The 25,786-nt window shown below is 45.5% G+C and overlaps 1 protein-coding gene and 1 pseudogene across 1 annotated transcript in view; one reads left to right on the forward strand and one right to left on the reverse strand.

The window, feature by feature from the left end:
- LOC144673477 (uncharacterized) overlaps nt 1–13,347 on the forward strand; it is a 35,650-nt pseudogene extending 22,303 nt beyond the window's left edge.
- The window catches only part of LOC144673478 (uncharacterized), a 78,462-nt gene that overhangs the window by 30,268 nt on the left and 22,408 nt on the right, over nt 1–25,786 (reverse strand). The window contains exons 4-6 of the mRNA XM_078535298.1: nt 17,947–18,035; nt 13,998–14,005; nt 8,104–8,936 (exon numbers count right to left, since the gene is read on the reverse strand). Coding sequence (XP_078391424.1) covers nt 8,104–8,936; nt 13,998–14,005; nt 17,947–18,035 — 930 coding nt within the window. The remainder of the gene's footprint in view (nt 1–8,103; nt 8,937–13,997; nt 14,006–17,946; nt 18,036–25,786) is intronic.

The raw sequence follows: 25,786 nt of genomic DNA on the forward strand, positions 1-25,786 counted from the left end.
GAACCATGTTCATTCTGACAGTTGGTGAAGTGGGAAGGTCAAAGGGTTTCTTTCTGCTGTACTGGCCAGTCTTACAACTTTGTTTCCAGTGGTCTGGGAGTGCACATTTCCACTGAAATGTTCCACAGAAGCTGATGAAGGTCATTTATTGCTGCAAAAAGAGACATGCTCTCGAAGTTTTCATATTGCACTGATCAGGACAGACACAAGAACACCAAATTTCAAAGGGAGCAACTATTTATACTGCGTGAGAAAAGGGTGCTGATTAGTTGACAAGTCAGCTGTGATTGGTCAAGTCGTTGCCATGGAGAATTCACCAGAAAGCTCGTGACCTCACCATTTAGTTGAATTCAAAAATGTTGCAATGCCTGGACATGTCCATTTTGGCTTCAGAGTATCAGAGCTTTATGATGGTCCAATGTGACTTCCTTGCTTTTTTACTCAATGACCTGGATTTTCAGAGTCAGAAGAACTCACCTACCTTCAAAAATCGTGGGTGGGACCCGGATGCGGAAGTCCCACTCCCACTTTTCGCAGATCCAATTTTTGCCAGTAGGGGACAGGGGCAGGACCTGATTCACACCCAAGTTGAACCTGAACTCAGCAGAGCCATCTGAACTCAGCACTGAGTTCAAACAGGCACCATTTTGCCTTCTGCAAGGGAGTTAACTCATAGTGTGAAAGTCACGACTTTATGGAGTAGACGTAAAGACTCTTGTTGGGTGGATAGGGTCTGTTTAACTGTCATGATCGAAAGTCTTTTTTAAATCCCCTGCTCTCCTGACTTCGTCTGCAGCTGTCAGTGTAAGTGAAAAAAATAGTTGGCTATACAATGTAGCATCAGTCCCAGCAGTTTCAGTAATTGTTGGCATTTCCCTAAAGTCTATTTATGAATACTCGGCTGACTTCCAAAAGCTACAGTCATCTCAGCAGCTGTTCTGAGTCCACACTTTGACAACTTAAAGAAACCATTAAGGGTTTAGCTGCCCTTGAAGTGGTATGGACAGAAGTATGTTGGTTTTTATACGAGATTAACCCAAAGTTTTGAATAAGGTTTCAAGAATGGGAGTTTTGTTTAACAATAGTGAAGGCTGCTTTAGATTTTTAGAACTTTATTTTATTTAATCTCAACCTGGCTCCTGGGGTCTGCCCATGGTGAATAATGTGAGTTGGTATGTAGGGTAAATGGGTCTATGTGGGGGTCCGTGCCAGGGCAAGAGTTGGCATGAACTGGCATGGAGTGTATAAGGGCCTTGGGGCGGGATGGGGGCTTGCAATTGGCTCACTTGCAATTAGTGAGGAGGAATTGTGTTGGACTGCTGCCCCTGGTGGGTGGGCAATTATTCCAAATAATCATGTCTATTAATTTATTTTTAAAACATTCTCTTGGCATGTGGGTGCCACTGGCGAGGACCAGAGATTCCAAAAGGTTACAATGCAACTGGGATCAAGTCCCAGAGAATGGAGGCAGGCCTTTTAACCAGCCCACCTCAATGCTGGGGCACCCTGTTAGCCACCTAAGCTCCGATTCTGGTGGCACAGCAACCAACTCCATCCATAACCGCCCACCTCAAAGCACCACCCCCCCTCCCCCCGCCCCCGAGTGAAGATCACAACATTTGGGAACCTTTAAACCAAGGGAGGTCCAGCAATTGGAAAATTTCCAGATCCAAGCTACCCACCTCGGTACTGAAGATCCAACCCAAGCTCTCTATTTCTGAAGCTCAAGATCCCACATGCTTTGCTAATTCCTCTCTCACTGTGTCCTGCCACCTTCAAAGATCTCTGCACATGAACCCCCAGGTCCCTCTGTCCCTGCTCACTCTTTGGAACTGTGCCATTACATCTGTGTTGCCTCTACCTGTCCCTTCTGCCAAATTACATCACCTCAACTTTCCCTGTATTAAACTCCATCTGCCACTTCAGAGAATGTGAAGGGGACATTGAAGTGTTAAACTAAACATACAGAGAAGAGGAGGCACTGATTGCTTTAATATGTCACCCACAATTGAAGATCCTTTAAATGCGCATGAGGCTCATAGAGCACAGTAGGAGGCAATTGGAGGCTCTTTGAAAGAGTTTTCCAATTAATCCCATTGCCCTGCAATTTTCTTTTTCTTTCAAGAATCTGTCCAGTTCCCTTTTGAATGATACAGTTGAATTTACTTCCAGTTGGTTTTGAGGCAGTGGATTCCAAATCGTAACAACTCGCTGTGTTTTTAAAACAAATAATTCCTCATCTTGTGTGTGGTGTATTTGGACTTTCAAAAAGCATTCGGAAAGGTGTCAACCAGGAGGTTCATACACAAAATGAGGTCTCAATCCTTATAAATGATCGAGACGAGGGACTGAGTGTAATGTAACCAAATTTGCTGACAATTAAACAAGGATTTGCGTTTCTATAGCGCTTTTCACAACCACAGGATGTTTCAAAGCGTTTTACAGCCACTTTTGAAATGTAGTCACTGTTGTAATGTAGGAAACTCAGCAGCCAATTTGCACACAGCAAGATCCCACAAACAGAAATGTGATAATGACCCAAATGATATGTTTGTGGTTATGTTGACTGAAGGATAAATATTGGCCCACGACACCAGGGATCAAGGCCCGGGAGAGTGGGGTTCAGACAGTGCCAAACAGCAGGGCCTGGGATGTTGTGGGTGGGGGAGGTGAGTAGGTGTGGGCTGGGCTCGTTGTTTCAAACAGTTTTGCATCGTCCTCACTGAGCAGCCAGAGCTACAGACCTGACAGACCAGCTTAAAAAACAGATCTGTCAGGCTGAGAGTTCTGATATTTTCCAGCCAATTCAGCACTTTTGAGTTGTAGCCATTGGTGAAATGTAGAGACTGTTATCTAATGGTGGAGCAGGCTCATGGGGGCGAATGACCTACTCCTGCTCCTAATACATATGTGTGTATGGAGATAGGTGAGATGAACAAGACTCGATGGCCTTTGTCATCTATAATTATCGTGCGAACAGAGGGTGGAATCCTGGCTGGAGTTCTGTTTATTTTGTTGCTGGTGAAAGTTTACTGTGAGCAGGATTTGTGGGATGAGATCACCAGGACAGGAGCGCAGATTGAGCTCAGAGTGAATCAGTAACCTGTTTTACTGCACATGATTTACAAGAGTCTTTTCCATATACTTCAATATTGTCCTTTTGTCCAGTTACCTGTTATCCCGCTCCATCTTGCTGTTTTTTCTGAGTTTTTTGCGGTTAGAAATATCGTGATAAAGTTATGTTGCGTTGCAGATATTGAAAATATATTGTGGTGAGAAGCAGCGATCAGCAGAGTCTTCAGACTTGCTGATGACCAAACAGATACAACTGTGAGCCATTCAGTCTTTGTTCTCTGGCCCCTTAAAAGTTCTGTTGCACGGAGAAGCCTGATAGCCTGGAAACAGGAAAAGCACCGGGGCCCAGGATTTCTCTCTCAGTCCCTGCTGGAGATAACTCTCCTGCCCTTCTTCGAAATAGTGGCTGTGGGTTCTTCTACGCCCACCTGAGAGGGCAGACAGGGCCTTGGTGTATTGCTCGTCTGAAGGACAGCAGCTCTGACAGTGCAGCACTCTCTCAGTGCTGGCACCAGGAATGTCAATTTTGATTCTTGTTCTGGGGCCCCTGGATTGGGACTGGAACCAACAACCTTCTGACTCAGAAATAAGAGTGAGAGCCACTGCTGACACGATAGACAACACAAATTTAGAAAGGGAAAGTTACCCTTTAAAAGCCCCCACCCTTTGCCTCCAGCACCTAAATCTAATAATAAAAACCCTAGTATAAAAAACACATACAGGACTGACAAATGTTACAGTGTTGGTTTAGAGCCAAAGTTTCGAGTTCCCATTTGAGTTCCTATGCCTTTCTGTCTCTCTATTGCGCATGTGAATGACAGCCAGGCGATGGAGCTGAAGGCTCAATGTAGCTGAGAATAACAGGGCTTGTGGCCCAGTTGGGAAACTGCCACGGACGTCGCACTAATAGAGAGAGACAGAAAGGTGCTGGAGGACTGACTGGGAAATGGGTCTCCAACCAATCAGGGAGGGAGAGATGGTGATGTGACCCCTCCCGGGGTTCAGTGCTCCTGTGTCCAAAGTGGGGAGTCATGAGGACAGGGTACAGAAGAGCCAAAAAGAAACCATTTGGATCCAGAACATTGTTAAAACATCCTTTTACTCTGGTTGTCTTTGATCCTCAAGTAATTTTCTGTTTTTTTTAAACCATGTTCTGTTACATTAATAAATTTTATCAGTAAAAATATTTGATTTTGCTGGACTTTTGATTAGATTTATGCACTTTAGGGAAAGTGGGTGAAAGGAATTGGCAGGCTGTTTAACAGAAAGTGAGTCCCTCTAAGGTAATTGGCAAAGGATCCAGAAGGTGAGATGATGGTGGGGGAGTCCAGAACCAGGGGTCACAGTCTGAGGATATGGGGTAGACCATTTAGGACTGAGATGAGGAGAAATTTCTTCACCCAAAGAGTGGTGAGCCTGTGGAATTCGTTACCACGGAAAGTAGTTGAGACCAAAGCATTGTATGTTTTCAAGGAGTTAGATATAGCTCTTGGGGCGAAAGGAATCAAAGGGTATGGGAAGAAAGCGGGAGCAGGCTATTGAGTTGGATGATCAGCCATGATCATAATGAATGGCGGAGCCGAATGGCCTACTCCTGTTCCTAGTTTCTATGTAAATTTTATTTTTTTCACACAGCGAGTTGTTCTGATCTGCCTGAAAGCAGATTCGATTATTTATTTCCAAGGTGTAAATATTTGAAAGGGAAGAATTTGCAAGGCTGTAGGGAAAGAGTAGAGCAGTTGGATGAATCAGAAATTCCTTTCAAAGAGATGGCACGGGCATGATGGGCCAAATGGACTCCTTCTGCAGCCTGTGAATCTGAGCTTCCTGTCTTTGTGCTGGTTAAAAGGGTCAGATTTCATTTCAGCCTCATCCTGGTATATATATTTAGAGAGACAAGTTTCTCTTTAGTTCTGAGGGACCGACATAACAATGTCTCCAATCCTCTGTATATTTAAACATTGAAGATTGCATGGCCAATTGTAGTCAACAGCCTTCCTGTAGCTCTCTCAGGAGGCAGCAAGAAAGCATTTTGACTGCTTAACAACAGCAACCTCCGCTGAACATGATTAAACCACAACAACAAAAACAACCTGCATTTGTATAGCACCTTTAATCATGTGCTTCACAGGTGCCATTACTAAACAAAATGTTACACCAAGCCACATAAAGAGCTGACCAGTAGCTTAGTTTTAAGGAGTTTCCTAAAGAAGCACAAGAGATCAAGGGGCAGAGAGGTTTAAGGAGGGAATTCCAGAGCGTGGGACCCAGGCAGCTGAAGGCAAAGCCCCCAGTTGTTGTGCAATTGAAATTGGGGATATTGAAGAGGCCAAAATTAGTGGAGCACAGATATCTCAGAGGGTTTTAGGGATGGAGAAGATTACAGAGATGGGGAGAGGGGGACGTGAGACCATGTGGTGATTTGAAAAAAAGGATGCTGGGGAGGGATTTGAAAAAAAAGAGGAGAATTTTAAAATCGAGGCGTTGCTTGAGTGGGAGCCGATATTGGTCAGTGAGCACAGCGGGTGATAGATGAACGGGACTGAGTGTGAGTTGGGAGACGGGCAGCAGAGTTTGTTGACTGAAGAAAACTGGTCCAGTTCTGTACATTTCCCACTACACTACTTATGTCTAAGATCGAGCTGACATCAAACCTTTCCAATGGGATTGTGCAATCCGCTGATGTCAACGCATTCTATTGTGATGATGTCATAAGATTACATCAGCATTTTTCTGATTATATAATCAGCTGATACCAGACTATATACTTTATTGGGAGTGTGGGATTAGCTGATGCCTGTACAATCCTTTACCTTTGCGCAGTAAGCAGAAACGGTCGTTTGTGTGATTTCATAAATAGAATTTTTAACTACATGTACATAACTTATTTTTGAATCCGGAAACGGTCCGGATCGTGAACATTTACCACTAAAATTAACCAATTTGCTAGCGCAGGCATATGTGACTTTTCAGCCAATTTGTTGTTCTTGTTTACAATAAATTGTTGGGGAGAAAAAAATGTTATTTCAACCAATCTCCCAATGTTATCAAATCCTTTTAAACATTTGAATATTGCTGAAAAAAAGAGACATGCTGTCAAAGCTTTTTGTCTTGCACTCATCAAGATAGATGCAAGAATACCAAATGTCAAAGGGAACAACAGTTTAAACTGTCTGAGAAACAGGGTGCTAATTGGTTGTCAAGTGGACTCTGACTGGTTGAGGCATTGCCATGGAGAGTGCACCAGGGAACAGTTACCCCAAGCTTTTGTTCAAATTCAGAAATGGCAAGTCAATTCTGATTGGTTGAGATGTTGCCATGGGGAATGCATCAGGGAACAATTGTCCCCCAAACTCCTGTTTAATTAAAAAGGCAAAATGCTTGGACAAATTCCTTTTGTGTGCAGAAAACAGGGCCCAAATATTTGAATATGAAAAATCCAGTGCCTGGATCCAGTTTGCATGTTCACTACATCTAATCATTTCTTCCTATGGCCATACCCTATTTGTGTACCACGTTTTGTTCAAATCCATCCATTAGTTTTTAAGATATATTGTTACAGACAGACAGACAAACAGGGATGAAAACATTCTCTGTAAGGACAAATCTGAAAAAAATAAATGCATTTATTAAGACCAAGGAAGTCTTAGGCTAATCCACAGCCAACAACCTGCTCTGAAAACTCTGCTGATATTTTGACAGCTGTGATAAATTCCACCCCAGCAGCAGAGACAATCCACAACAATCCAAAGCAATCGCCATTTAAAATTAAACAAACCACAACAATTGAAAAGAAAAAGTCAATTCTCCTGATTTCCCAATGTGAACGGATCCTTCAAAAAAATTCCAGGATCCAGAACTGCACCAAAGATAGGACAGTTCTTGCATGGTTGGTGTATCAAGTTTCGGTAAATCCATCCATTAATTTGTGAAATCAATTGTTTACAGACAAACATCTTCAATGGCAGAGGTACTTTCAGTACATTGACCAGCCCCAAAATCTATTCTCAGCCAGCATTTCACAGGGGGAAAGGGGTGGATTCTCAGACGAGCAAGATAAGGCATCCCCTTTAAATAGCCAGTTCCCACAGTGTATTCAGTGGCCTTTGGACGGAAGCAGATTGGTCGACACTGGGAGTTCTTGCACTGCCCCTCCCCCCCACCCTCAGGTCAGCTGGCTCCTGCTCCTGCTGGACAATCTGCCGGTAAGAATAGGAGCGTGTTGATTTAAAAATAAACTTGCATTTATATAGCACCTTCCACCACCTCAGGGAGTCTCAAAGTGTTCCACTGCCAATGAAACACTTTCTGAAATGTGGTCACACTGTAGGAAACGTGGCAACCAATTTGTGCACAGCAAGCTCCCACAGACGGCAATGGCCAGAGTGTCTGTTTTCACTGATGTTGATTGAGGGATAAATATCAGGCACCAGGACACCAGGGGAGATCTCCTGCTCTCCTTCCAATTGTGGCCATTGAATCTTTTACATACACCTGAGAGGGCAGATGGGGCTTTCGAGTTAATGTCTCACTTGAAAGACGGTCCTCCGACAGGACAGCTCTCCCTCATAACTGGCACCGGAGGTGTCAGCTGTGGATTCTGGGGGCTTGAGTCTCTGGGTTGGAGATTCGAACGCAGCACCTCCTGACTCAGAGGTAAGAGTGCGACCCATTGTCATGCTGTGTTGAATAAAATCATCTAGCTGGTGTTCTAGAATGATAGAATGGTTACAACACTGAAGGAGGCCATTCAGCCCATTGTGTTTGTGCCAGCCCTCTGCAAGAGCAGAGAACATAGTGTCATTCCGCTACCTTTTCCACATAACCCTGTCAATTATTCCCCTTCAGATAATGATCCAATTTTCTGTTGAAAACCATGACTGAACCTTCCTCCAAGCCCCTTCATCCCTGACACCATTCTAGTACATCTCCAATCCTCCCACTTCACCAACTGTCAGAATGAACATGGCTCAGTCCTGGATGTGATTAACAGCAGCAATAACGGCAAAATCCAACCCCTGTAATTACTTGTGAACTCGCCGGTGTCTCAGCAGACTGGATAACTGACTGAAACCCTTCCCACACATAGAGCAGGTGAATGGCCTCTCACCAGTGTGAATTCGCTGGTGTCTCAGCAGGGTGGACGAATCTCTGAATCCCTTCCCACATTCAGAGCAGATGGACGGTCTCTCCCTGGTATGAACTCGCTGATGCATCACCAGGTTGCATGACTGAATGAATCCTTTCCCACATCCAGAGCAGGTGAATGGCCTCTTCCCATTGTGAACACGTTGATGTGTCTGCAGGTGGGATAATTGAGTGAATCCTTTCCCACACTCGAAGCAGATGAAAGGCCTCTCCCCGGTGTGAACTCGCTGGTGTGTCAGCAGGTTGGATGACTGAGGGAATCCCTTCCCACATGTAGAGCAGATGAAGGGCTTCTCCCCGGTGTGAACCCGCTGGTGTGTCAGGAGGGCAGATGAATCGCTGAATCCCTTCCCACACTCAGGGCAGGTGAATGGCCTCTCCCTGGTGTGAACTCGCTGGTGCATCAGCAGGTTGGATGACTGAGTGAATGCCTTCCCACACCCAAAGCAGATAAATGGTCTCTCCCCAGTGTGAACTCGCTTGTGTGTCAGCAGGTGAGATGAATTACTGAATCCCTTCCCACATTCAGAGCAGACGAAAGGCCTCTCCCCGGAGTGAACTCGCTGGTGTTTCAGCAGGGTGGATGACTGAGTGAATGCTTTCCCACACTCAGAGCAGGTGAAAGGCCTCTCCCCAGTGTGAATGCGTTGATGAGTTTCCAGCGCAGATGGGGTGCAGAATCCCTTCCCACAGTCCCCACATTTGTACGTTTTCTCCATGGTGCAGGTGTCCTTGTGTCCCTCCAGGTTAACCGCTCAGTTGAAACCTCGTCTTCACACTGAACATGTGTACAATCTCTCCCCGCTGTGAATGGCGTAATGTTGTTTCAGACTGTATAACTGTTCAAAGCTCTTTTCACAGTCAGTGCACTGGAGCACTGTCACTCAGTTGTCTGTGTCTCACTGCTTTTCCAGTCACACTGATGCTTGAAATATTTTCCCACAGACAGAACAGGGGAACATTTCTCCTTCCATATTCCACATTCAAAGAGCTGATGATATTCAGGTCCTGATGAATCCAATAACTCTGTCAGATCTTGATGCGATATTTGGTTTGAGTTTCCCAGATACAAGTCCTCTCCTAATATCCTGTAAAAGGAGTTTAGAAAAGTCATCACTGTCAGTGCAGGATAAAAAATCACAACACATAATTCTAGATTCTACGGAACACTCTTTCTCTCGTATTCCCCAGAAGCAGTAACTCTCTGTCCCACACACTGTCCCTCCATTCTCACTCTGCTGTACCTCCCAAATCTCCTGAAGGTGCCATTTCATGCTGATCAGCAGATCCATGTGCACTGCTTCCTGTCCAGGGCACAGGGGCCTTTGAAATAATTATGCAGGCTATATATATATGTATACATTACTGGATTTAAAATGTGCATAATATACACTGCATTACTTGTTTAAAGATACAGAGAGGATGCAAGGAAAAGCTTTATTTAGGAGTGAGTGTGCATGACCTGGAACTCTCTGCCTACAAGGGTGGAGGAACTTGCGATGATCAGTGATTTCAAAATGAAATTGGTGGACGCTTGAAGGAAATAAACTTGTAGGAGAACAGGGTATAGAGGGAGAATGGGATGGATAGCTCTAAAGAGTCGGCATGGACTTGAGTTGCTGAATACATTCCTGTGCTGTAATGACTCGATGACTGGAAATATATAACGGTAGCTAGAGTTATATTACAAGACTAGACATATTTATAAATGAAAGCTATTATCGGTCAACAAAAAAAATCAAATATTTACCATATAAAAACATTAGACATATCTCTGCCCTATATTAATTTACTGCCACCTTAAATGTCAGGCATCTCCTGGGGAATCCGCCTATTTTATTAGAAATACTAGGAAAGAGGCTATCCTTTTAGCCAGACAAATAAATGTGTCAAGCTGAGGGAGTAAAGGATGTCAATGTCTTTAAGAGAGAAAGAGAGACCTGGGCCAACCTTTCCAGAGCCTGCACCCTCTTCCTTTCCCTTCAGTTCCTGCAGGTCAACAATTTAAACCCAGAATTAGAAAAGAAATGGAAAGGGGGAGAAAAAGAAAGTGTTTTACTCACAGATATTTGACATGGGACTGGGGAGAAAGTTTACGTGTGTGAGAAGCTAAATCCTCATTCAGAGAGAGAAGCAGCATCAGCAGCTTTGCTGGGCAGTAATGGACAGGTTTAAAAGCTCATTGTCCAACATCCGCATTCAAACAATGGGGGAAGCTCCGTGTCGTCATTGCGACAGTGCCCGCGCTCTGATTGGTTGGAGGACCATCCACCTTCCGGTCGTCCAACTCCTCCCATTGGTTAACCTCGGTCCGACCACAATGAGGGAGAGTAACCCGATCGCGTGTTCGGGGGAGAGACTTTGACCATCAAGTCCATTGCTCTCAATGTGAACTGGGAACGCTCCTCTGAATCATTGTGACGCCTGAGTCAGCCAATAGGACTGACTGTTCTCCGCGGTGACGTCCTCGGGTTCCAGTTTGCGGACCAGGCGCGCGGACACGGGAGCCCCACCCATTGTTCCCCCTCTCCCTGCACCTCCTCGAGCCAAAGTTTCCAGGCAACCGGCTGACGGCTCCGGCCAGAGCGAGAAGCCGCTCAGCGAATTCCCCCTCTGTCTACGGCGACTGGCTTGTCCAAACAGAGATCGAGAGCGACCGCTGACGGCAGCCGCACTGCGCCTGCTCCGGACAGAAAGCGCTTTCTGCGCCTGCGTGCTGGGCTGCCAGCTATGGGAGTGGAGGAGGGGACTGTGTAAAATGTCTTCTTCTCATTTTCTTCCAATGCAATTTGATTTTAAACGGCACAGCGTTTGTTTTTAGCTTCATAAACATTAAAACTTCTTCCTCGGTCCAACATCCGTGAGTAAATCACTTTCTTTCCCTCCCCTGGGAAGTACAGAGAGTTGTGGGACTCTGTAACTGGAATTAGTGCCAAATATGCGGAGGGGGGAAATGCTGGTGATTTTGTGGACCAGGCTGATGCTCCAGCTGTTTAAAGTCATATTTATCCGGTCTATTGAAATGCTATTTGTCTGTTAATGCAGGCTTCATTTATGTTGAATTTAGTTTGATTGTTACCGGCATCGTTTTTAAAAAATAAAACCTTGTCCTTCTGTTTATTCCGTTGGGGTTGTCTGGGAATTTGTTTATTTTAAGGTTATTGGTTTCCACAGGGATCGTAACAACAGAGAAATGTCTAGTTATTTATTATTCTGTATTAAAGTTCATTTATTATTATTTCTAGTCCTGTAATAATACTGTAGCTGTATTCTATATTTCCAGTCATAAACTCATTACAGCACAGATGGTGTCCAATTGGAAACTCAGATCCATGCTGACATTCTGTAGAGTAATCCAGTCGATCCCATTCTCCATCTGTATCCTCGTTCCCCTGAAAGTTTTTCTTTCAACTCCCTATCCAATTTCATTTTGAAACCATTGATCATCTCCGGTTCTGCCATCCTCATAGGCATCGAATTCCAGGCCATGACTACTCGCCGTCTAAATAAAGTTCTTCCTCATATCCCCTCTGTATCGCTAATCAAGTATTACAATCTTTTTGGCTCCTTCAGGAGAATTGGGAATGTATAAATGAGGTATAAAAGAGTGAGAATGAAGTGAGTAAAACAGAAAATGGTGCAAAAAACTCAGCAGGTCTGGCAGCATATGTGGAGTGAGAAACAGAGCTAACATTTTGAATCTGTCTGAACATTCCTGAGAGCTCAAAATGCAGGGAGCATGTTGGGGATGGAGATTTACAGCTTTTGGGGAATGAGAGGGGAAAGAATGTTCCATAGAAACTAGAATTGTCTGTTCTGAACTTCTATCGCAGACTTTCTGTGATGACTTTTGTAAACTCCTTTTACAGGACATTAGAAGGGGATGATTTGCAGTCAGAAAGCTCAAACCAAAGGTCACGTCAAGATCTGGCAGAGCCACTCGATTAATCGGGATCTGAATATCAGCAGCCTTTGAACCTAGAAGAAATATTTGTCTGTTATGTCTGCTTCAAAATATTTGAAACATCAGTGTGACTGGAAAAGCACCGATTCTCACACATCCGAGTGAGTGTATTCCAATGCACTGGCTTTGGAAAGAGCTATGAACTGTTATACAGTCTGAAGAAACATTGCTGCATTCACAGCCAGGGAGACTGTACACAGGTTCTGTGTGTGAACGAGGCTTCAACTGATTGTCAAACCTGGAGAGACACAAGGTCACTCGCACCATGGAGAAACCATGGAAATGTAGGGATTGTGGGAAGGGATTCCGATGCCCGTCTGCATTGGAAATTCATCAACGCAGTCACACTGGGGAGAAGCCATTCACCTGCTCTGTGTGTGGGAAGGCATTCAGTGGTTCATGGCAGCTGCACGCACACCAGCGAGTTCATGCAGTGGAGAGGCCATTCACCTGCTCTCAGTGTGGCAAGGGATTCAGTGATTCATCAACCCTGCTGAGACACCAGCGAGTTCACACTGGAGAGAGGCCGTTCACCTGCCCTAAGTGTGGGAAGGGATTCACCCAGTTATCCAATCTGCTAACACACCAGGAAGTTCACACGGGGGAGAGGCCATTCACCTGCTCTCATTGTGGGAAAGGATTCACTCGGTTATTCAACTTGCAGACACATCAGCGAGTCCACACCGGGGAGAGGCCGTTCACCTGCTCTGTGTGTGGGAAGGGTTTCACCCAGTCATCCAACCTGCTGCTACACCAGCAACTTCACACTGGGGAGAGGTCATTCCCCTGCTCTCAGTGTGAGAAGGGATTCACTCGATTATCCAGCCTGCAGAGGCACCAGCGAGTTCACACCGGGGAGAGGCCATTCGTCTGCTGTGTGTGTGGGAAGGGATTCACTCAGTCATCCCACCTGCAGACACACCAGCGTGTTCACAAGTGATCACAGCGATTGGATTCTGATCTTATTGCTGCTGTTAATCACGTCCAGAACTGAACCATGTTCATCCTGACAGTTGGTGAAGTGGGAGGATCCCTTTCTGCTGGACTGGCTGGTCTCATAACTTTGTTTCCAGTGGGCTGATGCTCTTTGAGGATTGTTGCGAATATCCATTGCACATTTCATATGGATCATAAAATAAAATGCTGTATGGATGGAAAAAGATATTCATGCATTTCTCTTTGGAATATCCTAAAGCATGCCACGTTGCCATGGAGATGGGCTGTTGGAGTTAGAAGGTTCTTTTGTTTAATTTATCTGGGTGTTTCCCACAGAAGGCAGTTGCACATCTGGGCTTGTGTAGTTTGCAGCTCACTTGGAGTTGGTGAGGGAAAAGAAGCTGGAAGATTTGCCTGGCTTGGAGCTAGAGGATGAAATCTACAGTGGCCCTCCCAGTGAAAGGCCTTGTGGTAGAAAGCAGTTAATCATATGAATTAGGAGCAGGTGTAGGCCATTCAGGCCTGTGAGCCTGCTCGGCCATGTAATAAGATCATAGCTGATCTAATTGAGGCCCCAACTCTACTTTCCTGTCTACCCCCATAATCTTTGACTCCCTGTAAATCAAGAATTAACTCAACCTCAAAATTATTCAATAGCCTTCACTGCTTTCTGGTGAAGAGAATTCCACAGTTGACGACCCTGTGAGAGGACAAATTTCTCCTCATCTCTGTCTTAAATGGGAGACCCCTTATTTTTAAACAGCAGCCCCTAGTTGTCGTCTCTCCCATAAGGAGAAACATCCTCAGCCTCCGAAGTGGCCGGGTGGCACAGATTTGTTTCAGCTCAAAAGGAGGCCATTCAGCCCATCGTGACTGCACCGGCTCTTTGGTCATTTCACTTAGAGCCGTTCTCCCGCCTTCTACCTATAGCCCTGCACATTCTTCCTTTTCCGGTAACAGTCTAATTCTCTTTTGAATGCTTCAATTGAACCTGCCTCCACCATACTCCCAGGCAGTGCATTCCAGACCTTAACTACTCGCTGCGTGAAGAAGGTTTTCCTCGTGTCACTTTTGCTTCTTTTAGCAACTACTTTAAATCTGTGCCCTCTCGTTTTTGATCCTTTCAGAAGGGGGAGCTCATCTCATTCTCCCCATAAACCCTGTCCAGACCCCTCATGATTTTGAATACACTTTCAGCCCACTGAAACACCAGTTCTTCACACTGGGGATAGGCCATTCACCTGCTCTGAGTGTGGGAAGGGATTCGCTCGTCATCCCACCTACTGGCACACCAGGGAGTTCACAAGTAACTATCGTGATTGGATTTTGCTGTTAATCACAAACAGAACTGAACTATGTTCATTGGGGTCTGTTTCTGCTGATGTTAATAAACTCCAGCCCAGTTATAGGGCATAGTATTGTGGATAAAATTCAAATCAGCAGCTTTGTGTTAAATACAGTGTGTTGAGTCTTTTTAGTATCTCTGAGACAAGTTAGTTCCTTTTGAAGGGCTCTCCCTCTCCCCTGTCTCCTCCATCCTCATCGCCAACAAGTGTGAGAAGCTCATGGAGTTTCTTTGTCACTAAGATTGAAACAATTTGATCAGCTGCCTCTGCTGCCTCCCTCCCTTCCACTAGATCGCCAGTCCAATTAACCTTGAATGTTCCCCCCTCACCCTGAACGTGCATCTTTTTGTAGTTTCTCTCCCATGTCCCCTCGTTCCTTCTCAGCACTTAGCTTTGCCATGAGACCCATCTCCTGCTACCCCAGCCCTATTTTCACTCATCTGTTGATCTTCAAACTTCCCATGTTCGTTAACATTGTTAACAGTTCTCTCTCTTCAGGCACTGCTCCTCTCTCCTTCAAATCTGACATTATCACCCCCTCAATAAAATCGACCATTGATCCCACCATCCTTGCAAACCACTCCAAGCTCCCTTTCCCCTTCTAAGTCCTGAAATGTGTTGACACCTCCCAAATCCTGCCCATCTTTTTGGAATTCCATTTTTGAATCTGAACATATGAAATAGGAGCAGAAGTAGGCCATTTGGCCGCTCGACAAATAAGATTTCTGCCTCTGCCACATTATCGAAGTAGCTCTTCTCATCATCCTAAACTGCATCCAATGTAACCAAGGTAAACTCTCTCTCATTGTCCTTTGTCCTTCTTGGCCCATCTACAGTCTTTGACACCATTGACCAAACCATCCAGAGGGATGGTGAATAAATGCTGGCCTAGCCACATCCCATGAATGAATTAAAACAAAAATTCCTTCAATGCCTCTTCACTGTTGTCCAGCTGGGTGGGACTGATCCCTGATTCCTTTCTTATCAAATTGTAGCAAGAGGATCAGCTGCAGTAGCTGTGATTATTTGAGGTTTTTTTTTACAAACTGACTCACTGGGAAAATGATCATTTGTCACTAGACATTAACATAAAAATGTTCCATTATCAGTCTCACACTGACTGTCTCTTATAGACCAAGTCCTTCTAAATATATCACCGCTCCTGGATTAGATCAACAGGGAAAAGTGAAGACGATAGTCCACAGCCCAATCTAATAGCAGTAAAAATATCTGAAAATTCCCATTAAAATGCAAGGCATTGCAGAGCAACTGTGTCTTCTGTGACTTATTGAAACAGAGTCATTACACAGATTGGCCAAAAGCTCCATTATTGCAGGATGCGGATGGTAGAAGATGGAGCTTGATCTTTCTTATTTTTCAACACCGACATTAGCGGAATCTCACCCCCACTTTCCTAGAATCAAACGAAGATTAAGTGAGTTCGATCTCTAATGGCGGCCGCAGTACCCAAAATACCATACGGCTCAGAAACCGCTCTATCTGCCGCGGGTTGGCCGGGTGGATCGCGCATGCTCGGAGGGTCCTGGTCTCTTTGTTTGATGTTGTTCCCGGAGAGAAGCCGGAAGCGGCGGATAGTGAGAGTGCAGAATGTTTATTGTTTAATATTCAGCTCTGGGGCCGCACTCGGGATTTGTAAACCCCGCCCCCCCTGCCCGGGGTTTATCCACCTGACAGTTCAGGATGCACGGCTGATTGACGGCAGAGCTAGACCAATAGGAAGAGGGGGCGGGGTTGGAGGCATGAGGACCGACTGCTGATCCTCCAACCAATTAGAGTGAATGAGGGGCGGGGCTGAGTCCAGATCAGCCTCATTGGCTGAAACTGCATCATTTTGAAATGGGCAATGGGAAATGTTACAGAGCTGGAAGCAGGCAGCCTGGAGTATTGTGTGCAGTTTTCATCTCCTTACCGAAGAAAGGATATACTTGCCACAGAGGAAGTGCCTGCAAAGCTTCACCAGTCTGATTCCTGGGATGGCAGGATTGTTGTATGAGGAGAGTTTTGAGTCGACTAGGGCTGTATTCACTAGAGTTCAGAAGAATAAGAGGGGACGTCATTGAAACGTATAAAATTCGGACAGAAGTATACAAACTGGATGCAGGGATGATGTTTCCCCTGGCTGGGTTTGGAGGGGTGGGTGGTGGGGGGCGTCTGGAACAAGGGGTCAGTCTCAGGATATGGTGCAGGCCATTTAGGACTGAGTTGCGGAGAAATTTCTTTGCTCAGTGCGTGGTGAACCTGTGGAATTGTCTACCACAAAAGGCTGTGGAGGCCAAATCGCTGAATAGATTTCTAGACATGAAAGGCATCAAGGGGTTTGGGGAAAGAGGGGGAGTATGATGTTGAGGTAGAGGGTCAGCCATGATCATTTGAATGGAAGAGCAGGCTCGAGGAGCCAAATGGCCTACTCCTGCTCCTATTTTCTATGTTTCTAAGTGTCTATGCCTTGGTAAAGGAGTGGATGTTGGTCACAAAATCAGCTCAGGGTGAAATCAACATTGAGATGATGAACAATGTGGCTCAGACTCAGACGGTGGCCAGAATAACAACAGAACAATAGAATCCAACCAATACGGTCAGATGTGAACTTACTGGTGTGTCAGAAGGTTGAATGATCGAGTGAATCCCTTCCCAGATTCAGTGCAGGTGAATGGTTTCTCTCCATTGGTATTTCATCTGATCTTTAGAGCTTTGAAAACTCTTCAGACAGTGAGAACAATTAAAAGGTCTCTTATCAGACTGAACAACCTGATGGGCAGTGAGATTGGACACACAAGTGAATCAGGATGGGATGTGTCAATCAATTTCAGTTATGGAGCAGCTCTATTAAGAGAAAGGCAGGACAAACTTAAAGACTAAAGGTAAAGTTCAGGCAGTGATTTACAGAACAACGTGAGCTCTATACTTCCCTTGTCATATCTGGACAGCAGAGCACGCTTCTTTCCTTGGAGCTTCCAGTTTTCTTGTGGAGTTTCCAGCTTTCGTGTTTCTTTCTCTTCTTTCCTTTGTTCTTTTCTCCACTGTACCAAACCCCTCAGGTGGACTGTTCTTATGCTGGAAACCCCCCCAACTGGCTCCCTTGAGGCCACCAATCAGAACTGTCCATGGACATTTCACTATTCAATCATGTGGCTCTTGTCCAAACACAGGTGTGTTCATGTGAACAGCATTTGCCTGTTGATGAGAGCACACATATTCCTCTGTGATTACATAGAACTTCTGCACCTCCACCATCTCACAGTTCTAAACTCGGACAAGCCGGTTCAAAGCATGACATCACCTCCACAGATTCTACCCTACAGATCAACACACAGGCAAAGAAAGAACACAACTCCTGCAGACTATATTAATACACAGTCAAAGAAAGAACAGAATTCTCACAGACTGTATCCGGAGAATGGATGACTGAGTGAATCTCTTCCCACACACGGAGTAAGTTTTACAGTTTCTCCTCACTGTGAATGTGCTGGTGTTTCTGGAAGCTGGATGATTCGGTGAATCCCTTCCCACACACAGTGCAGGTGAATGGCCTCTCCCCAGTGTGACTGTGCCAATGAGTTCCCGGCTGGGATAGAGAACTGAATCCCTTCCCACAGTCCCCACATTTCCATGGTTTCTCCCTGTTGCTTAATCTTTGCTGACAATTCTTACTGACTTACACACTCTTCAAAGTGAAACCTCCATTATGAAATTAAATTATCAAACAACAGGAATCAAAACAGTGAAATATTTTACAGGCACATCAATAAAAGCTTAATCAATCAACATTGATATTGATGAAGTTTGGAAGTCGCTGAGTTCAATCATTTCTCACACAGCAGCAGTAACATTTGGTAAAGGTGGAATCCTCAATAAAGGCTGGGTTGAGACCTACTGAGCAGAGATGACATCTGTCATTGAAGCAAAAAGCAAAGCCTACCTGATGCACAACAGAAACCCAATAGCTAAGTACTGTGTGCAGTGCCCTGTTGCTGGTGTCCATGTGTCTCTCCAGGTTGGACGATCAGTTAAGCCATACACAGGATTATATAGGATATACAGCACAGAAAGAAGCCATTCAGCCCAACCAGTGCATGTTGGTGTTTATGCTCCACTCAAGCCACCTCTCATCTTTCCACTTCTAAATTTATCATCATGACCTAATATTTCCTTCAGCCACATATGTTTGTCTAGCCTCCCCATGAATACACATATACTATTCACTTCACCCACTTCCTGTGGTCTTGAGTTCCACATTCTCACCACTCTCTTGGTGAAGAAGTTTCTTCTGAATTCCCTATTGGATTTCTCGGTGACTATCTTATATTGATGGTCTCTAGTTTTGCTCTTCCCCACAAGAGGAAACATTCTCTCTGTTTCCTCTGCATTAAAACTTTCATAATTTTAAAGTGCTGAATTAGTTCAGCTTCAGACATCTTTTTTCAAGAGAAAAGAGATACTGTCTATTTATTCTTTCCTGATATGTAAACCCATGCATTTCTGGTATCATTCTTATCAATTTTCTCTGCACCCTCTCCAGTGTCTCTATATCCTTTCTATAATTTGGTGACCAGAACTTCACACAGTACTTGACTGTTGGGTTTATTTTGTGTGTCAAAAGGAGATCTTCCCTCCACAGCTTCCAACCTCATAGTCTCCCAACCTCCCACAACTCGTTCTCCGGTACATCGATGACTGCTTCAGTGCCACTTCATGCTGTCACCTGGACCTGGAAAAAATTATTAATTTTGCTTCCAATTTCCACCCCTCCAACACTTTCACATGGTCTATCACTGACACTTCCCTTTCCTTCCTTGACCTCTCTGTCTCAATTTCTGGTGATAGACTGTCCACCAATATTCATGACAAGCCCACCGACTCCCATAGCTACATCGATTACAGCTCCTCACACCCTGCTTCCTGTTAGGACTCCATCCCATTCTCTCAGTTCCTTCACCTCCGTCGCATAGTTCTGATGATGCCACTTTCCAAAACAGTTCTTCTGACATGTCTTCCTTCTTCCTTAACCGAGGTTTTCCACCCACGGTAGTTGACAGGGCCCTCAACTGTGTCCGACCCATCTCCCGTGTATCTGCCCTCACACCTTCCTCTCCCTCCCAGAACCATGATAGGGTCCCCCTTGTCCTCACTTATCACCCCACCAGCCTCCGCATTCAAAGGATCATCCTCCACCATTTCCGCCAACTCCAGCATGATGCCACCACCAAACACATCTTCCCTTCACTCCCCCCGTTGGCATTCCATAGGGACCGTTCCCTCTGGGACACCCTGGTCCACTCCTCCATCACCCCCTACACCTCAACCCCCTCCCATGCAATCGCAGAAGGTACAACACCTGCCCCTTTACTTCCCCCCTCCTCACCATCCAAGGGCCCAAACACTCCTTTCAAGTGAAGCAGCAATTCACTCGCACTTCCATCAATTTAGTCTACTGCATTTGCAGCTCCCAATGTGGTCTCCCCTACATTCGAGAGACCAAACACAGACTGGGTGACCACTTTTTGGAACACCTTCGGTCTGTCCGCAAGCATGACCCAGACCTTCCTGTCGCTTGCCATTTCAACACACCACCCTGCTCTCATGACCATCCTTGGCCTGCTGCAATGTTCCAGTGAAGCTCAACGTAAACTGGAGGAACAGCACCTCATCTGCCAATTAGGCACTTTACAGCCTTCTGGACTTAACATTGAGTTCAAAAACCTCAGGTCACGAACTCTCTCCTCCATCCTCACCCCCTCTTTTATCCCCCTTTTTAAATTTAATTTTATTTACATATATATATATATATATATTTCTTTTCTCACTGATTTCTATTATTATTTTTGAAATTTAATTCTATTCATTGTTTATTTCCCACCTTTAAGCCTATTTCAATCCCCTCCCCCACACCTCACCCCCCACTAGGGACATCGGTCACTGCTCACCCTGCTTTCCACCCTTAATGTCACCATTAGCACATCCTTTAGCTCATATCACCATCGTCAACACCCCTTTGACCTTTTATTTATGACATCTTTTGCAGTCTCTCCTTTGCCTCCACCGATCACTGGCCCTCTATCCAGCTTCACCTGTCCCACCCCCTTTAACAGCTTATATTTCACTACATTTCTATTTCTCTTTAGTTCTGATGAAGAGTCATATGGACTCGAAATGTTAACTACTCTTTCTCTCCACAGATGCTGTCAGACCTGCTGAGTTTTTCCAGCAATTTTTGCTTTTGTTCCCTTCAATTGTCTGTCTCTGGACACCACTCGCAATGCGCATGTGCACCGATATAGATGGAGCAGCCGTATTGAACATGCTCCAGCTCACAATGCCCGTGTGATTGATGGTAGCTCCAGGCCAGTAGGAGGAAGGAGCGGGATGGAGGACCGAACGGGAGCAGCAGGTCCCCCCACCCAATCGGAGTGAGTGAGGGGCATGGCTGAGCACGGATCTCCCTCATTTGTTGAACAGAGTCACATAGAGTTATACAGTTCAGAAACAGGCCCTTCGGCCTGTTGGGACTGTGCCAGCCATCAAGCACCTGTCTATTCTAAACCCATATTCCACCATCTGGCCCGTAGCCCTATATGCTATGGCTTTTCAAGTGCTCATCTAAATACTTCTTAAATGTTGCGAGGGTTCCTGCCTCTACCAACCCCTCAGGCAGCGTGTTCCATATTCCTACCACCCTCTGGGTGAAATATTTTTCCTCAAATCCCCTCTAAACCTCCTGCCCCTTACCTTAATTCCATGCCCCCTATTATTGACACCTCCGCTAATTATGCCCATCATAGTTTTGTAAGCCTCTAATGTGTTCCCCCTCAGCCTTCTCTGCTCTAAGGGAAACAACCCTAGCCTATCCAATCTCTCTTCATAGTTGTAACGGTCCAGCCCAGGCAACATCCTGGTGAATCTGCCCTGCACCCTCTCCAGTGCAATCATATCCTTCCTATAGTGTGGCGACCAGAACTGCACACAGTACTCCAGCTGTGGCCTAACTAGCATTTTATACAGCTCGAACATAACCTCTCTGCTCTTATATTCTACGCCTCAGCTAATAAAGGCAAATATCCCATATGCCTTCTTAACCACTTTATCTACCTGTGCTGCTGCTTCCAGGGGTCTATAGACATGTACACCAATGTCACTCTTATCCTCTGTACTTCCTAGGGTCCTACCATTCATTATGTATTCCTAGCCTTGTTAGTCCTCTCAACATGCATCACCTCACATTTCTCAGGGTTAAATTCCATTTTCCACTGCTCTGCCCATCTTACCAGCCCATGTATATCATCCTGTAATCTAAGGCTTTCCTCCTCACTATTTACAACACTACCAATTTTTATGTCATCTGTGAACTTACTGGCCACTGAAACTCTGCATCATTTTGAAAGCTGATTTTGTCTCAAACTCCACGAGAAAACTTGATGAAACCCTTTGTGTGTGGAGCAAACATTTCAGAAATTCTTATTGAAATGGATTTATTCACAAGGAATGAAATAAATGTACTTAATTAGAGAACCATAAATAATATGTACCATTTAACAACACTAGATATACCTCTGCCCTATATTAATTTATTACCCCTGGGTACCCGCCCCTTTAACTGTGAATATTAAGAAAGAGGCCATCCTTTGTCAGACAAATAAATGTGTCAAGCTGGGAAAGCAAAAGATGTCAATGTTTTTAAGAGGGAGAGTGACCTGGTCCAAACTTTCCATGGAGCTTTTTTGTCACTAAGATTGAGACAATCCGATCAGCTGCCTCTGCTGCTTTCCTCCCTTCCACTGACTCACTGGGCCAAACTGCCTCTAAAGAGCCCCCTTGCTGCAGCCCTGAATCTGCTTTTTTCTTTAGCTTCTCTCCAATCTTCCCTCATGCTTCTCAGAACTTATCTTTTCCATAAAACCCACCTCCTCCATTCCTATTCCAATTGATCACCCAACCTTCCCATGTTCGCTGATATTGTTAACAGCTCTCTCTCTCTTCAGGTACTGTCCTTTCCTTTAAATCTGCCATAACTACTTATCCTCCAGAAAACAAGCCCTTGACCCCAATGTTCTTGCCAACTACCACTCTAATCACCCTTTCCTCTCCAAAGTCCTTGTCACCTCCCAAATCCAAGCACATTTTCCCAGAACTCCATGTTTGTATCCCTTCAATGAGATTTCTGTAACTGCCACAACATTGAAACAGCTCTTATTTAAGTCACAAATTACAGCCTATGTGAATATGGCAGAGGTAAATTCTGCCGCAATTTCCTTCTCGTCCTGTCTGCAGTCTTTGACACCATTAACCAAACCATTCTCTTCGAATGCCTCTGCACCGTTGATTCCTTTCTCTTGATTCCTTTCTTACCTATCTCACTGTAGCTAGAGAATAACCTGTAGCAGCTGTGATTATTTTCTTTACGTTTTTACAAACTGACTCAGTTGGTAAGTGATCAGGTGTCACTGAACTATGATATTAAAATGTTCCTTTATCCCTCTAAATGCGATTGTATCTTGCAAGCCAAGTCCTTTTAACTACAGTAGCCCTTCTGGATTCGATCAACAGAGAAGAGCGAAGACATCACCATCCACAACCCAAGCTCGTAGTCGTAAAAACATTTGATAATTCCCATCAAATGCAAAACATAGCAGAAGAATTATGTATTGGTCTGTTACAGATTTATGAAACGGATTCATTGCAAAGATTGGCCAACAGATCCATTGTTGCAGGGTTTGGATGGTAGGAGGTGGGCCTTGGTCTTTCTTAGTTGCAATCTCTATATCAACATAACCTTGCCTTCATTTCCTCAGATTCAGACAAAAATTAAGTCAGTTCCAATGAAGAGTCATAGTGGGTTTGAAACATTATCTCTGTTTCTCTCTCCACAGGTGCTGCCAGAGTTGCTGAGTTTTTCCAGTATTTTCTGTTTTTATTTCAGATTTCCAACATCTGCAGTATTTTGCTTTTATTTTAATGATCAACGGACTCTGGGTCTCTAATGGCATCCATATTACCCACAGTCCCAAACATCTCAGAAACCGCTCTATCTGCTGCGGGTTGGCCGGGTGAATTGTGCATGCTCGGAGGGTCCTGGTCTCTTTGTTTGAGGTTGTTCACAGAATCACACAGTGCAGAAGAGGCCCTTCGGCCCTTCAAGTCTGCACCAACACGTGAGAAACACCTGACCTACCTACCTAATCCCATTTACCAGCACTTGGCCCATAGCCTTGAATGTTATGATGTGCCAAGTGCTCATCCAAGTACTTTTTAAAGGATGTGAGGCAATCCTCCTTCATCACCCTCTCCCAGGCAGCGCATTCTCCACCCTCTGGGTATAAAAGTTTTTCTTCACATCCTCCCTAAACCTCCTGCCCCTCACCTTGAGCTTGTGTCCCCTTGTGACTGAGCCTTCAACTAAGGGGAACAGCTGCTCCCTATCCACCCTGTCCATGCCCCTCATCATCTTGTACACCTCGATCAGGTCGCCCCTCAGTCTTCTCTGCTCCAAGGAAAACAACCCAAGTCTATCCAACCTCTCTTCATAACTTAAATGTTAATAAAGGCAAGTATCCCATATGCCTTCTTAACCACCTTATCTACCTGTCCGGCGGATAGTGAGAGTGGAGAATGTTCATTGTTTAATATTCGGCTCTGGGGCCGCACTCGGGATTTGTAAACCCCGCCCCCCCCTGCCCGGGGTTTATTAACCCGCTCCCGACAGTGACCGCTCACCTGACAGCTCACAATGCCCGGCTGATTGACAGCGGTTCCGGGCCAATAGGAAGAGAGAGGCGGGACTAGAGGACTGAGCGGGAGCGGTTTGCCCTCCAACCATTTGGAGTGATGGATGGGCGGGGCTAGGCCGGGACTGAAGCATGCGCAGTACTAGAACCAGAGCTGGAAGAAGGAGCGGTGGAGTTGAGATCACAAAGGGTGAGAAATGAAGCCAGCGGCTGGAGATTGTGAACCGGGGAGGGGAAGCCTGGAAACCACGTGCGAGCTCGGAGGGCGGCTGGAGATTGTGAACCGGGGGGGAGCCTGGACACCACGCGCGAGCTCGGAGGGCGGGTGGAGATTGTGAACGGGGGAGGGGGAGCCTGGACACGGCGCGCGAGCTCGGAGGGCGGGTGCAGATTGTGAACCGGGGGGAGCCTGGACACCGCGCGCGAGCTTGGAGGGCGGGTGCAGATTGTGAACCGGGGGGAGCCTGGACACCGCGCGCGAGCTTGGAGGGCGGGTGCAGATTGTGAACCGGGGGGAGCCTGGACACCGCGCGCGAGCTTGGAGGGCGGGGAGACGGTGCCCCAGTGGTAATGCCACTGGGCTGGGGACATGGGTTCAAGTCCCAACATCGGACTATGGGTTATTGTCCTTGTGAGTGCAGCACAGTTTTACCGGAATGATACCTGGACTCCAAGAGTTAGTTAATAATTTATAAAACTATCAATTATCGTAAAACCCATCTGGTTCACTAATGTCCCTTTAGGGAAGGAAATCTGCCGTCCTTACCAAGTCCGGCCTACATGTGACTCCAGACCCACAGTGATGTGGTTCACTCTGAAACGGCCCAGCAAGCCACACAGCTCCAGGGCCATTAGGGATGGGCAATGCACACATCCCATCATAGAATAAAAAAACACATGGTGTGTGCGGGACTGGAAACCCTGGTAAGAGGCCTGGCTTATGCAGGTAACTGCCTATTGTCATCTTGAGAGGGGAAGGTGGAGTGAATGGGTAGTGATATTGATGAGGGAATTGTCATTTGTGGCAGAAAACTCCAAACTTGTCAAGCTTTGTGTCAACGATTGTTTCCTCATTTCACTGTGAAAGACATGGCTACAATTTTTAGACCATGCTCGTCCTCACTTCCCCAGATTCAGACAAAGATTCAGTCAGTTCCAAAGAAGAGTCATAGTCCTAGACTCTGGGGGCATAGTGTAAACATGAGAGCCAGACCTTCCAGGAGTGAAGTCAGCAAATACTTCTACACACAAAGGGAGGTAGAAGTTAGGAACTCTGTTCCACAAACAGCAGTTGAGGCGAAATTAAATTTAAATCTGACAGGGACGAGGGACTAAATGGCCAACTCCTAGAATCATAGAAACTTGCAGCACAGAAAGAGCCCATTCAACCCTTTATGCTTGTGCTGTTTCTTTGAAAGAGCAGTCATGTTTAGACCCAGACACCCACTTTCTGTTTGTAATCCATATGTTCCTCTTTCTCAAATCCCTGTCAACTTCCTTTTAAAATTCCTTCTAGAGTCAGGTCCCAGCACCTTTTCAGGTAGAGAGTTCCAGATCCTGACAACTCTCTGTTGGTG

This window comes from Cetorhinus maximus, unplaced genomic scaffold (assembly GCF_964194155.1).
Source record: "Cetorhinus maximus unplaced genomic scaffold, sCetMax3.hap1.1 HAP1_SCAFFOLD_368, whole genome shotgun sequence".
NCBI lineage: Eukaryota > Metazoa > Chordata > Chondrichthyes > Lamniformes > Cetorhinidae > Cetorhinus > Cetorhinus maximus.